This window comes from Lactuca saligna, chromosome 3 (assembly GCF_052625555.1).
Source record: "Lactuca saligna cultivar CGN05327 chromosome 3, ASM5262555v1, whole genome shotgun sequence".
In the NCBI taxonomy this organism is placed as follows: domain Eukaryota; kingdom Viridiplantae; phylum Streptophyta; class Magnoliopsida; order Asterales; family Asteraceae; genus Lactuca; species Lactuca saligna.
The window spans coordinates 5,181,806-5,197,551 of record NC_136419.1 but is presented as its reverse complement, the minus strand read 5'-3'; the positions used below and the strand labels follow the sequence as shown (position 1 = coordinate 5,197,551).

The window sequence follows — 15,746 nt, the reverse complement described above, 5'->3', positions numbered from 1 at the left end:
AGAATTCATCTTTCAAGACAAAAGAAATTTTGAGATAAAAACAAAATAAAACAAAACTTAGCACACAAATAAAGCAACTAAGAATAAAATTAAATTAAATTAAAATACGCTCAAAATAATGTTTTTGGATTTTGGATTTTTTAAAAGAAATAAAACAGAAACAATACTATTTTTGGATTTTTAATTTTCATATTTTTGTTTAATTTTAAAAAAAATTTAATTCTCCCCGTTAAATTTGTGCATAGAGGAAAACTATGAAAAAATTTAATAAAAACAAAAATATTTGGGATCAAAGTTGTCAAGCAATTCAATATCGTTTATCAGCACACGCATGCATGTTTAGATCTGGTCAATCACCGATATTGTGGTCCACTTGAACAGCGAGATCTACAGACAACCTTTTAAGTAGTTCAATTTTAGGTGTACTAGAATGTATTCCCCACTTCCCGACATACCCTAGTAATCAATAACTTCCAAAGAACTCCTTACTTTACGTGAGTATTCAATCATTAAGAGAGAAGATAGATATAGAAATGCATATGTTGTATCCTAGGTCGTATGTCTTCCAATCACGCAGATGGAACACCATATGTCTAACATAGATCGAGGGTTATAGAAAGTAGAGTGCATATGTTGTGTCCCAGGTCGGATCATCCGATCATGTAGAGGGGACATCATATAGCTAACAGACAAAAAGAATTGCATAGATAAGGGGATGCGTAGAGATAGAGTTGCATATGTTGCAATCTAACTCGGATATGTTCCAATCACGCAAAGGAGGCAACATATGACTGACAGATAGAAAGCAAGAAAATAATTTCCTACATACCTACTTTATCAGAACCCCCTAGTCGCCCTATCAGTACCAGAATTAAGGACATAAGTCCATACATCGAGGAAACGTTAAACCACAATTCTAAATACATATGACTTTAGTGTATCCTATAGGTTCTCATGTTTATCTCACTGATCAATCTACCCAAGCATCGTATGGTCAGTCCAAATGAAACTATCTAACTTCATATTGTCTAGTCCTTTCATTTGTCAATCAATGTCTAGTCCTTTTGTATTCTTTGTGCCTACCATCACATTAAACATAAAGTCTAGACAATTCGGCTTTAGTGCATTACACGCATCATAAATTGCCCTTTAGCACTATACTTCATATCACTTCCTAATAACACCTACCAAAGAAAGACATATAAGAAAATTAAAAAAATTGTCTTTGAAACGAATTTTGTAAGAGAAAACTCAGGAGTATCGAGAAGAAAACTCAAACCATAAGTCACCAATTGAATTTTCATCCAGATGGACTAAGAGCAGCACACATATTTCAATCTCAGAATAGATCCAAAAATTATTCACATCATTAAGCATACACCCTCTGTTTGATCCCATTTTTTCTTCCTTTCCCGCAAAGGACACATACCCTTACTTAAGGTTCTGAGTGTTGCACAGTGGAGAGATGTCCCCTCTCATGTGCTTGGAACAACCACTATCAACAAACCGAAGTCTGATGATATGCCTCCATAGCTGCTCCAGCACAGAGTGCGAGATTAGTTGGTCATTAGAACCCAGTCCATTTTGAAACTGGGTTGACCTTTGTCATCTTTTCATGGTAATCTCTCCCATGACGAATCCTACTTATCATAAACAAGAGATGAAGAAATGTTAGAATCATTAGGTGATTTGGGAGTATGAACCTTTGGAACCCGTCTATAGTCGGGTTTAACCCATTTATTGTTTGTTCGGATGGATGCCTCAGCACTTGCTTTTGAACTTGAAATGGGCCGTTGAGATAGCTTTGACCTAACCGGTCTTGGTTTCACCGGAGCATCTCTTGAACTTGGCTTCTTGGCCGGCATTCCCTTCTTGTTATTGGGAGTTGGATTCTTGGCCTTTTTGGCATTCCAGTCACCATTGTTTGAATGTGACCTTGAAGGATTTCTTTTGAAAGATCTCCCTCTTGTCGCATTCATCCAACCTTGTGCATAGTAGGGAACGTATGCGCGATTTGAACAATTTCTGGCAATGTGATCTGAAGTCCCACAGTTAAAACAAGTCTGTCTTTTCACATAGATGAGATTATGACTTGGTCCTTATCCAAAAGAATTCTGTTTCAAGGGACTTCCACAGGCACTTTAACAGATTGTTTAACAGAATTTTGTGGCTTGGGTTTTTCCACAGTGGGAGTATCATCGTCACAAGCTTTTGAAACACTTTCAGCAGACTCATAATTGATTTTGATCTGCTCACTCCCATCTTGCACTGCTTTTTTATCTCCACATGAAGTAGAAGCGTTAGAATTGTTAACCTTATCACAAGTTTTTGAATCTTTTTCAACAAAACAAGAGGTATTTGTGTTCTGCTCATGCCCATCATGCACTTTGACCTACTCTGCACATGAGGTAGAAGCATTAGTATCATTCACTTCAATATTCTCAATTGGACCAAATTGTTCATTCTTAACTGAAGCTGGCACAGGAGGCTGGCCATACTGAGCATGTAACTCTACCCCATTGGTTTCAAGGGGCGGGGTATAGTTATCATTGAAGGGAGGTGGAACATTGTGATATCCTAGACCCGTATTCTGATTATCTTTGAATTTTAACTATTTTTCTATCATTGTCTCAACCTTTTTACTTGACACAACAAATTTTTTTAAATTAAAGTTTGCATTTTCAAACTTATTTTTTAATGTGTTAAGCTCGACAGTTAGACTGACAATCATTTCTTGAGCATAGTTATAATGTACACATTTATCGCTATATTTTGCTTGAAATTTTCTAAACTCTTTGATTTTGGCCTCTAATTGATTTTTAATGGCTTTTGTTCCTTTCTGATAGTATATCGTTCATATTTAAGGTCATCAATTTCCCTAGTTAATAATTTATGTTTAAGATTTAATTTTAGCTTCACAGGACCGAGAGCATTAAGCGTTATTAACCTTGGTGATTGAAGAACTCATTATTCACCAAAAAGAATAATTTACCAAAAATAGATCTGATTATGAAGCCAAGAAAAAAAAACCCTTTGATCTGAAACCTCGAAAGTCAAACTTGAAAGTCAAAAGTTGAAAGTCAAACTTGAAAATTAAAATTGAAAACTTGAAAGTCAAACGAGAAAGTTAAAATTAAAGGTCAAAGGTCAAACTTGAAAATAAAAGTCAACTTTGAAAGTCAAAGGTGAAAGTCAAAATTCTTTGTCCAAAAAGAATAACCTTGACCAAAAACAAAAGTTTCTAAACCGAAAACAGAAATTTCTAGACTAAAACCGAGAATATTTGACTACACAACGAGAGTCTTTGACCAAAAACGGGTCTTTTTGATCAAATATGAGGCCTAAGGACCAAAAATGAAATTATTGGATAAAAAATATGGCAATTTGACCAAAAATAAACCAAAATATGGAAATTCTAAATTTTAGGCCAAGATTGCGAGAGCTTAGTGACCGAATTCGAGAACAGTGGAGTGAGATCCGAAGCCGAGAACACGAACCGGAATCTGAGAAGAGAACCGAACACTTTCGACCAAGATCTGAAGTCGCGGAACCGAACACGTGCGAGTCCGAAGTGTTCGGACCGAGAACCTTTGCTGACCGAAGACCGAAGTTGTAGACTGAGAACCTGCGAGGCACGTCCGAGATTTCTGAGGCTGAACCACATTCACTATTGTTTGACCGAATCCGCAGGTTTTGCTACTGTTTCGCAAATTTTGGCAAAAAATCACCCAAAACTTGCCAAAAACACGGGATTTTCAATATTTTAATGCCAAACTCGATCTAAACTCCTAAAATATGAAGAACACAAAGAACAATGGCCAAAAATTTGTCAAAAATAAATTAAAAACACCAAGAATTTCCAAGAAAAACTCTTAAAAATATCTTGCAATGATCCGATTGATACCAATCCAAGCTCTGATACCACTTGTAAGTCCCGAATTCTCCTACAAATCAATCGGATTCACTTTGATGGTGCGGAATCTCAATCAAAGTGTATAATGCAAGATAAAGATGAAATAAGAACACAAATAGTTCATCTTCAATGCACACTATTAGATTGAATAGTCGGGTACATAAGATTCACTGTTACACACTGTTATCTCTTGGTTCTCTCCAAAAACATGTTCTAAGCAATATGGCAGCCCCTAGAACGTCCCTTGCTCCAATCTAACTAATTTTCAAGCCTAAATAACACTATATATACATAGGCCTAATAACCAAGCCCAAGCCCAAAACCTAAACAAAACAATATAAAGTCTAACCGAAATCACACATGATTTCAGTCCAATTACAAGGAACTCAAGGGGATTTCGGCCCTAGACCGAAAACCATAAAGGCTTAGAAAAGCAAAGTATAAAACATGAATTATGACCTAACACTTACGGTTTCAATTTATTGTTTAAGGTGTTTCAGATGCATTGGAAAAGCGAATGCATGATCGTACACTTCCTCGCGTTTTGGACTTATGATTTATGGGATACTCTGATAATGTTATTGTTTTGAAAACCATGAGTAAAATGATTCTGATTTTAAATAAAGGTTTTGGAAATAACGGTTTTGTAAACACTTCTATAGAAAAATGATTGTTTTGAAAAGTTTAAATTTTACTGGAATTTTATGGATGTTACATAAGTCCTTCATCTCGAACTCACTGGCTAGTTGCTTCTTTAGCTTGTTGATTTGCTGCATGTTGGATCCAACAATTAACATATCATCAACATATAACAATATGATGATATAAGAGGACTTGAATTTCCTCATTGGTTTTGTGTTTGGTTCCTCGTATTTCCATTTTTCGGTTCTTAGTGCTACCCGGTTTGGTGTCTGTAAATTTGGATAAAAATTACCAAACCAGACCATATTACAACCCTCATAACTCTTTCGTACAAGCTTCAAATAAGCTTATTTTATTCTTGGGTTTTCTTCTCTGTCTTGACTATATGTTAAGATCAAGAAGCTACTAATTTCAATAAATATAACCTAGATTATATAGCTCTAAACATGGGTACTTGAAAACTAAAATTTTCTTAATGATTATGTGCACAATTTCCCTCATGTTTTTACTTACTATTAAATAATATATAATTTTCCTCTGTGGACACTCACAACTCTCTTATGTGAACACAAATAAGATTTTTATTTATTTATTTATTTATTTATTTATTATTATTATTATTATTATTATTATTATTATTATTATTTGTGCATTTTCTTCATTGTCTTCGTTACATGTTAGACTCAAGAATCAACCGATTCGGATAATATAGCTTGAGTTACATACTCATAAATATGGGTATTTGAAAACTTAAATTTTCCTGACTTTGTCATTTTTTTTCTTACTAGACATGTATATAATTTTTCCTCAACTTTGAACGTTCATAGCTCTCTAATATGTACTCGGATTTTGGGCTTATTTTTTTATATGCGTTGTTTGTTGTTTTAACCTCATCTCATATCAAGAACATTCTATTTTGTTAAACTCGAGCACCCAGTTCTATAATTGCAAACAGAAAATCGATACTAAAATAAGAATGTACTGAATTACTCGAATCAGAATCAAACCAGTGTCATATAGTACATATCGGTTCGATATGCAATCCATAATTCGGTGTTGGTATTTTCAAGTTCGATACAGGATCAATATGGTTCCGGTACCGAGCTCAACCATATTTCTCATATACACCTTTACATAAATAAAAGTTACAATTTCCACCAACAACTATTATCTTCTAACTTTCTAACTATAAGTTAATTTTACCAAAAAAATATCCTTATATCCGCAACTGGTTCACGAAATTACCCTCGAAGGGATAATTGCTTAGGGCAAGTTGTGGAAACCCACTACATATGCCACGCCATTGACCTACAAAAAGATAAGTTGCCGGCCATTTTCATAAAATAAAGTAAGTAGGAAAAAAAAATGCTCTTTTCTCCTTCCTACACGTTTAGTTTCTTTAGGTGTGAATAAAATAATTTTTGCTATATAATACTTACAAGTTATAGCGAGTCAAAAAAGAAAAAGAAAAAAACAATGAAGTTATGATAATAAAAATAAAACATGTCAAATGATATTTGGTGTATTTTTATGCATTTACAAATTTCTAACTATTTCATTTATGTGAGAACAACTTAGTTTAAGCTATAATTTTTTTTTAAGGCTGTATAAACTATAAACCAATGATATCAAACTGGCCCTTCCTCTACTCTATTTACTATGTTTATTTTCTTTTTAAACCCAAGTATTTAATAAACAGTTTTATTCCGAAAGATAAAAATAAAACTGAATACACAACTAATTACACGTCAATCAACGAGGTAACGTTTTGCCCCGAAGACAAACTACTTTTTGTTACGGAATATGAGCCACTTCATGGAATAGTGGAGTGCAAGAATTTCCACTAAGGACCACTAAAATCATCATCCACGTAAAATACAACTTGACCATAAAGCTGTTGTTCTCATGACACAATTATTGGTCATTTAAAATTATCTTGAAATTCAATTCCCACACCTTTATTAACAAATAATTACTAAAAAGTACACGGATTTTGCTATAAAAACAATATAAAATTTCGAGTTTCCTGGAATCCGCTATTTGATAATACAAGTCAAAGAGAGCTGTATTTATCTTAGTATTAACAACAAAAATGATATAAACAATGTAACATTGTGAAGAAAAGTAAGACAATGTTAATTGTTAAGTGTCCCGTGTCCCTCTTCATTTATAACCCAAACACCCTCTTCATCAGGCAACTTCTCAAAAACAACAAATTTATGAATCAAAACACCAAATTTGAAACTTGAGAGCAAAACATGACTTCGCCTTGCATCAAGGAAGTCTCTAGAGCCTGTTTCAGACGTTGCTGCCCCACTCAAGTACTCGGGCTGCCCGAGAAACAGAATCCCGAACAAGGGATTTCACCTTCCAGGTATGATTTCATTGCTGCAACAGCCTTTTCGCTTCCTCCAAATGCTCAATTCACTAACCATGAATCATTACCCGACCTCGAACGATCGTTTTCCACCATGAAAAAAGCTTACCCTCACTACCCGGAGACTGACCGAGCTGACCGAATCCGGAGTCACGAATTCTATCACCTCTCCAACAATAACCATGTATGTCTTGATTACATTGGTCATGGGTTGTTTTCGTATTCGCAACAGTTACATTCCAACGCGCCTTTTTTTAACATTATATACAAATCAGTGAATTTGTATGCACAGATTACGCATGGTGGTCAAGAACAGGAATTTGAATCGGTTATTAAAGAAAGGATTTTTAGGTTTATGAATATTTCATCGGATGATTACTCTTTGGTTTTTACAGCTAACCAGTCATCGGCATTCAAAGTGTTGGCAGATAATTACCCTTTTCATACAAATCGTAATCTCTTGACTGTATATGACCATGAAAACGAAGCTGTGGAAACCATGATTGAGAGTTGTAAGAAAAGGTCAGGGCGAGTTGACTCGGCCCTGTTCTCGTGGCCTAACATGAGAATCCAATCGAAACGACTCAGAAAATCGGTTTCGGTTGCGGATAAAAACAAAAAGAAAAAGAAAAAAAAGGGACTTTTCGTTTTCCCGCTTCAATCTAAAGTTACGGGAACTCGATACTCGTATCTATGGATGAGTTTAGCTCAAGAAAACGGGTGGCATGTTTGTCTTGATGCCAATGCATTTGGAGCAAAAGACATGGAGACATTAGGACTCTCTCTTTTCCACCCAGATTTCTTAATCTGTTCATTTTACAAGATTTTTGGAGAAAACCCATCTGGATTCGGGTGTCTTTTTGTTAAAAAAGCAAGATCAACGATTCTCAATAACTCATCTACAACCACAGGATTGGTTAACATTGTTCAAGCTTCTAACCGACCTCTGTTTCTCCAACAATCCGGGAGTCTCAATACAACCGGAAAACGAGAAGACATAGCCATGGCAAGCTCAAGCTCCAGCTCCAGTTCATCACTCTCCAATCAAGAAACCTTCGAAATACAAGAAATCAAAGAAATTAATAAAGAAAAGACGGAATTGTCCTTTTCCGAACTCTTGAAATTAGACAAATCTGTCGACAAAAACGAAGCAAGCACCAGTGGGGTTACCTCAGATATCGAGTTTCGAGGGTTAGATCATGCAGACTCGTTAGGTTTGATATTGATAAGTACGAGGGTAAGGTACCTGGTCAACTGGCTGGTCAATGCATTCGGTAGTCTTCATCATCCACATTCGGAAGAAGGGGTGCCTTTGGTTAGGGTTTATGGGCCAAAAGTGAGGGTGGATCGAGGTCCTGTGGTGGCTTTTAATGTGTTTGATTGGAAAGGTGAAAAGGTTGAGCCTACACTCGTGCAGAAGTTAGCAGATAGACATAACATTTCTCTTAGTTATGCGACTTTAAAACATGTTAGTTTTGTGGACAAGAATTGTGAAGAAAAGGAACGATTAGTAGAGGTAAAGAACATTGAGAATGAAGGGCGTAATAGCCCGATGAACAAAAGGAAAGAGAAGATAGAGATAGGGATACCTGTGATCATGGCTACAGTTGGGTTTTTGACAAATTTTGAAGATGTTTATAGAGTGTGGGTGTTTGTTTCAAGGTTCTTGGATGCAGATTTTGTGGAGAAAGAAAGGTGGAGATATATGGCGCTTAATCGGACAACTGTTGAGGTTTAGATTTGAAGGTCAAAGATTTCATTTCAATAATTTTAATTCATCATTCAATTATTCATCTGTTCATAGAATTTCCGAAACATGAATATTTGTCAAATGGGATCTCTCATTTGTAGCATCCGTGATGCAAGTAGGAATTCAAGAATCAATAAGCTAAATAAACTGCAAAGCATTTTATAATTCTCCTGCTGTGTTGTTCAGAGTTTATCTTTTCTACATGTCCATTCACGAATTCGTTCATACGACCTACATAGTGTTCTATCAGTGATGCTAAGCCCTAAAAACGTTTGAGGATCACAAATTGATCAAGAACTAAACCTATAAAAGCAAGTACCAAAGGTAAATATAAGAAGTTAGTGAATCAAGGGTCAAACGCCTCTTGTATTATTTAAACCGATATATGAAATGAAATTATCTTTTATTTATGACTTTAAATAGAGAAATCTTCAATAAATCTCAATTTTTCGGGTCAGTTTACGGTTCAGTCAAAACTTTTATTATTTGAACACAGAAAAGTTCGATTTTTTTATATTTAGCTCAAATTAACAAACAGTCTTTATATTTTTTAATAGAAAATAACAAATTATCATATAGAATTAGATGATCGGAACTTTTCTATTAAAAAAAATAAATGTTGGGACTAAACCGTAAACTGACCCAAAATATTATGATTTTATCGGAATTTCCCTTTTAAATATAATGAGAAAAACAAAACTGAAACTCAAAAATTAAAATGCTAGTTATTTTTTTTTTTTCGTTAAGTTCAGTTTTAACTGAAAAACCATCCAAAAAAATACAAGTCATACACGTTTATATGTACCTATATCATTTATGTAAACAAGTCAAATACACTGTACATGCACTATTCATATAAATAAGGCAAAGATGATAAATTGTCCATGGACTATTTTTATCGATAAGGAAAAGTTGCGGTCCATTGACATTTTTTGTAAAAACCACAAAGGATCTAACTTTTATTTTAAAGCTAAACCGAATCAAACAGTCAAAACTGAGAAATAAAAAAAAAAATGTGACAGTTTCTAAAATTAAAAAAATGAGAAACTGTATATGGAAAATCAACACGTTAATATCATTTGCATTTGATACGTTTGGTTTTTTTACACCGGATACGGTGAAGCTTTTTAGTAGAGTACAACGGATTATGAATAGCAATGTTATATCCCCTAGATCTATGGATGTAGTCTTCAAAAGAATTGACTATACCATACAAAAAGGATTAGCAACGCAACTTATTGTATGTTTGCATTCTCATTCGTTGTACGATGATAACTAAGATATAAAGCTTAATCATTAAAAAGTTAAATATATTCATAGTTTCATTTAAAAAACCAAAATTCCGATTTTGTGTTTGGTTCGGCCAAAAATCGCATAGCACTTGCCCTTACTTTCAATAAAGCTCTATTTGGTTCTACATCAGAGATATTCAAATCATCGGTTTTACATCAAAATGTATTTCGGTTTCTATAACGTTTTTGAGTTTTTTGTATGTTAGTGTTTTGTTTCGTCTTCAAATATTGGAGTCTGAAGTGCTACTGTTTAATGTTTCAACTGAAAATTGTTATATACATTTCCATGCGCCTTACTTCCATAGGGTTTAAACCAAAAAATGTAGTTTTTAGTTGTTTTCCCCAAATGGTAGCATCATGGAGTATCATTACCAACAAGTTTTTCGTATTTTGGATTTCGAACATGTTTAACTTGTTTATATCTTTGGATTTCGATTTTCTTAGTAACATGTATTACTCGTTTATTTCTCTTTTTAGCTAATACTAGTCATTAAATACTGGAAAATTAGTATAAAAAAGACGATGGTTACTGGGAATGAATCTAAAAGAGTAACGTGCTAATGAAACTTTTTAAAATTTTCTGGATTTTAAACCTAATACGATCTGTAAGAAACCTAAGCAAGAAATTAGGTTTTAGTGTAAAATGTGTCTCAATAAAGCTACTAATAACGCATTTAAACCCAATGGCCAATAACTTTCCTGTTAGGATTTTGTGTAAAATGTATGTCCATAATGGCTCTTAGAACACATTATTGATCCATCATTTAATGAAGGTCTAGGGTTTATGTTTTAGAGTGTATGATATTTGATAGGGCTTAGGGTTTGTGTTTGAGTGTATTGTATTTCGTTATATATAAAAGAAAAAAAATTGTTTGGTTTTCCATATTTATTTTTATCGTATCATGTCTTCTTTAAACGAATGCTATGGATTTTGACTTTCTATGATGTTTCTAATTTCGGGATAAAAGGCCATAATTTGATCGATTAAAGGTATTGGGCTTCAAAGGAATATAGTTTAGACCATATCGGATATTTATAATGTTGGTTAAGTGATTAAAGCCCTCGATTTATGCTTTAAAACAAAGGCTAAAATTGGAAAGGTGATATTTTGGGCTTATTGCATGAATTAATGATTTTATTCGGTATGTTTGAGTCAAAATAATTAGATAAAATTATGGGGCCCATCAATATATTTTCATGCATATAAAGATCACCAAAAACGGAATTGAAATGAAGAAGTTTTTGCTGTTTGAAATTGAAGTGGATTTTGGGAAAAACGAGTGCACCATGGCGTGGAGCGTTGTACAACCCAAGCTCATTAAATTAGGGGTTGGCTTGTATTAATTTAAGGACTTCAACCCCTTGTTTTATGTCATTTTCCAGCCTCCATTGCACCAAGAAACCCTCTTTTTAGCAAACCCTAGCCTCCCTTCATAGATTTATCCCATCCCCTCTCCTTGGACCTCTTTTGGGAGCTTTTGGTGGTGATTTGATGAATTTTGAAGGTCAAGAAAGTTATTTTGGTTGCAAGGATTGTTGTTTCAAGTTTGGATACATCAAAGACACTCCATTTGTAACGACCCAAATTTTCACGTCCAAAAATTTCATTTTTGATTAAGTGATTTACAAAACATTTGTAACAAAATATCATCCGATCATATCATTTTAGACGACGCGTAAAAGCACGTCGTCTCTCTTTATGACAGGGCCTTCCTTGACGCGCATTTGCGCATCGTCTGAGCCTTTTACGATGCGCAATGAGCGTCGTAAAAGGTTGTCTTTCTAGTAGTGACGGGCCATAACTTCTGCGTTATAACTCGGATTTCGGCGCTCTTTATATGTATGGACCCTTTGTAACATATACTACAGAAATTGGAGCAAGTGCATTGGAACCATACCATAAAGGGTACGGATCTGACCGCCTACATTACCAAGTTTAACGACTTGGCAGTTCTGTGCCCTGGGATGGTTACCCTGGAAGCCAAGAAGGTGGAACGCTACATCTAGGGACTATCCCCCCAGATTCAAGGAATGGTCATATCTATCAACCCAACCACCTACGCTAGTGCCAAAGGTTTGGCACAAACTCATGTCGACCCGCAAGTCCGCTATGGAATTATGGCCCCCACACCTGAGCAACCAAAAAAGGGAGATAACAAGCGAAAGTTTAGGAATAAGAAGAAGCTCTAGCTGACTCAAGAGCCTGCCAAAAGTCAAAAAATTATGGATGTCCATGCCGCCACTGTCCCTGTTGCCCTAGCGCCGACTAAACAATATGTTGGGAACCTATCTAAGTGCAACTTACATCATAATGGAGCATGTCGAGAGTTGCACTGCAACAACTGCGACAAGAAGGGGGATACCGCTCATTTCTGCAAGGTGCCATCTCAACAGGCCACCCAAGCCGCCAATACTGGGGTGAGTCAAGAGAGTTACGGATGTGGGGAGACAGGACATTTCAAAAAGGAGTGCCCAAAGACAAAGAACAAGAATGTCGGGGGCGTAGGAAGGGTCTTGACAATGGGACACAAGGAAGCAATGAAGGACCCCCGCTGTGGTTACTGGTATGGTTCTCATCAATAACTCATATGAATGCATACTTTTCGATAGTGGTGCATAGAGGAGTTTTGTAAGAAACAAGTTTAAGCACATACTCAAACAAAAACCTCAAACACTCACTGAAATATTCATAGTAGAAATGGAAAATGGAAAAACTGAAAACGCCAAAGACATATACATAGGATGCGTCCTAACTCTAAAGAATCACTCTTCCAAATCGACATAATGCCTGTTACAATAGGAAGTTTTGATGTGATTAATTTCATGGATTGGTTGAGCTCTCACTATGCCGAATTCATGTGTCACAAAAGAGCTGTCTGAATTAGCTTACCGAATAATGAAACCATTTTCATCCATGGTGACAAACATGACACAAACCTCCAAATCGTCTCTTGCATCAAGGCTCAAAAGTACCTATGCAAGAAGTACCACGCATTCCTAGGTCACGTTGGTGATGAGAAGAGAGAAGTGAAAGACATCAAGGATATTCCAGAAGTCTGCAACTTTCCCGACATATTCCCAGAAGACCTTCCGGGAGTACCACCCATGCAGCAAGTCGAGTTCGGAATCAACTTGATTCCTAGAGCCACTCCCATAGCTGAATCACCATATCGATTAGCCACGGATGAAATGCAGGAATTTTCCAGTCAGCTGAACGAACTGCTAAGTAAAGGATTCATCAGACCAAGTTTCTCACCTTAGGGAGTATTGGTCTTGTTCGTAAAGAAGAAAGACGGATCATCCGTATGCGCATTGACTATTGAGAGTTGAACAAACTCACTATCAAGAATAGGTATCCCCTACTTGAATTGACGACCTGTTCGACCAACTCCAGTGATCGAGCTACTTTTTCAAAATCGATCTAAGGTCAGGGCACCATCAACTTAGAATCCAGGAGGAAGATATCCCTAAGACGGTGTTTAGGACTCGTTACGGCCATTACGAGTTTGTTGTGATGCCCCTTGTACTGACTAATTGTAACACCCCGACTCCCAGGTATAAGTTTTAAAGCATTATTTACATTTCTATGGCCCTACTCGACGATTTGGTTACCCCAAATCGTCGTGTAGAGGCGGGTTAGCCCGCATGGATTATTGAACCTACTCGACGAGTTGGAGGACACTGACTCGACAAGTAGGAGCTGGAAAATGAAACCCTAATTTTCAAGGTTTGCACTCTATTTAAAGGACCTTAAATCCTTACCTCCAGCCCCTTACCACCTTTTGACGGCCAGAAGAAACCCTAATCAGTCTAGACCTTGTTCTTGAGTGTATGTGAGATTTAAAGAGTGATTTTGGTGCATTTTGTAAAGATGGTTTGGAGTTCAAGGAGCTTGGAGCGAAGAAGAACTTGTGAATCTGACTCTACCTTATCTTGGCATCATTTTGAAGGTAACAAGTTGCTACTGTGACTTCTCTCTAGCTAGATCTCTCCATGTTTAAGTTTAGGGCATTTTATAGCATATATGTGAGCCATTTTCGGTATTAGCCATGAAATGAAGTTGTAACTTCAGATTTGGACTCCTCCAGGTCCCATATTCATAAGAATATCAGCTTTATCTTGTATTGACCTCTCACTGTGCCCTAAATCTCATTCTAGACTTGGTTTCGGTGTTCTAAGACTTTAAAACCTTGCATGCACGTAAAGTTTGCAACTTTACGTGGAATTTGTGCCTTCGGAAACTAGATCTACAACTTAGAGCTTGGGGTAGCTTAAAAACGTCTGAATAGGAAATGGACTAAAGGGACTCGACAAGTTGCATGGTCAACTCGGTGATTCCGATGAAGATTGGTCGTTGTTAGCTTCTACATGGACTCGACGAGTCAGTGAGATGACTTGACGAGTTAGTTAGGGTTTTTCCCAGCTTTTGGACATACATAGACTCGAAGAGTTGTTTGGAAACTCAGTGATTCAACTAGGTTTTTCGCGATTTCTCGAGTTCTTGAAGGACTCAAAGAGTCAGTGAGATGCACTCGACGAGTTGGGTCAACATGCACAATTGGCCTTGATCGCTGACTTTAAATTTGACCGAGGGTTTACCAGTTTGACTTTTGGGGGGTATTTTTGTTGGATAAGGTGTCTAAGTCCATAACTTATTTGGTATATAGTTGACCCGACCGGCATGGTCCATTTGGGTTGCATCTCATCCAAACTATTATGGATAATTTTATGAGAGTTATACACATATGTTTATTAATATATTATGAGTTATAATATATTAATATGAAGTTACGTTATTTAATTAGTTTTAGTCTTAAATTAATTATGAATTAATTTAGAGATTAAAAGGAAGACTAATTAGATTATGGGCTATTTGTTTTATATAGTGTGGGCTAATACTCATTTGTTAATGGGCTAGGCTTATGTGGAAGTCCATGGATGATCCATGGAGCTTTTAACCCATGGATCCTTGGAAAGGAAAAGACATGGGTTATTAGGGTTTCACCCTAACCATGCACACTATATAAGCATGCTTATGGAGCATGAAATGGATCCTAAGAGAAGACTAGTGAACTAGTGTGTGTGTGCATGTGTGTGGCCGATTTTATACAAGGGTGTATACTCTCTCAAAGTTTTCCAAGAGTTTGTGGTGTTTGTGATTCCATTTGAGGCATTCACACTATTGGTGCTTGGCCCTCAAACTCCTTAGAACCAAACTCACCAAAAGGTATGTAATCTCTTCTAACTCTTTTATGTTGAAATGTTCCCCATGCCATGTTAGATTGGTTATAAACCTTGGAAAATTATTATTTTGCATGTATTTAGACAAACATAGATCCAAGGTTTATTAGGGTTGCATGCACACTTAGGAAGTGTTAGACTGCTCAAAACCCAACAGTGGTATCAGAGCCTAGGCTTGCTTGTTTGATACTTGATGCAAAATAGTGATAAAAGTCGAAATTGTTGTTGTCTGCATGGTGGACTCGTCGAGTCCATTGGGGGGACTCGACGAGTCCAAGGCAAACTTCAACCTACTCGACGAGTAAGTTCATGCACTCGACAAGTAGGTTCGAAAGAGTGCAGTTTTTCGACTTTTGCTGCTGGAAATGGACTAGAAACATTACCCTAAACTGTTTTGGTGTTATAAAACTTATTTTAGTTGGTGTAATGGTTGTTCTAATCCATTTACAATAGCATATATCAAAATTCCATGATTTTATGTGTTCATATAATTCTTGAATTTTTGATGATCATGTTCATGTTCTTATGAAT

The 15,746-nt window shown here is 36.1% G+C and overlaps 1 protein-coding gene across 1 annotated transcript; it reads left to right on the top strand.

Annotated features, from left to right (window-relative positions):
* Positions 1-6,576: 6,576 nt before the first annotated feature.
* LOC145034302 (uncharacterized) lies at positions 6,577-8,847 on the top strand. Its single transcript, XM_078982682.1, has one exon. It carries the CDS (start codon positions 6,814-6,816, stop codon positions 8,668-8,670), a length of 1,857 nt encoding a protein of 618 aa, XP_078838808.1. The 5' UTR covers positions 6,577-6,813; the 3' UTR covers positions 8,671-8,847.
* The last annotated feature ends 6,899 nt before the right edge of the window (positions 8,848-15,746 follow it).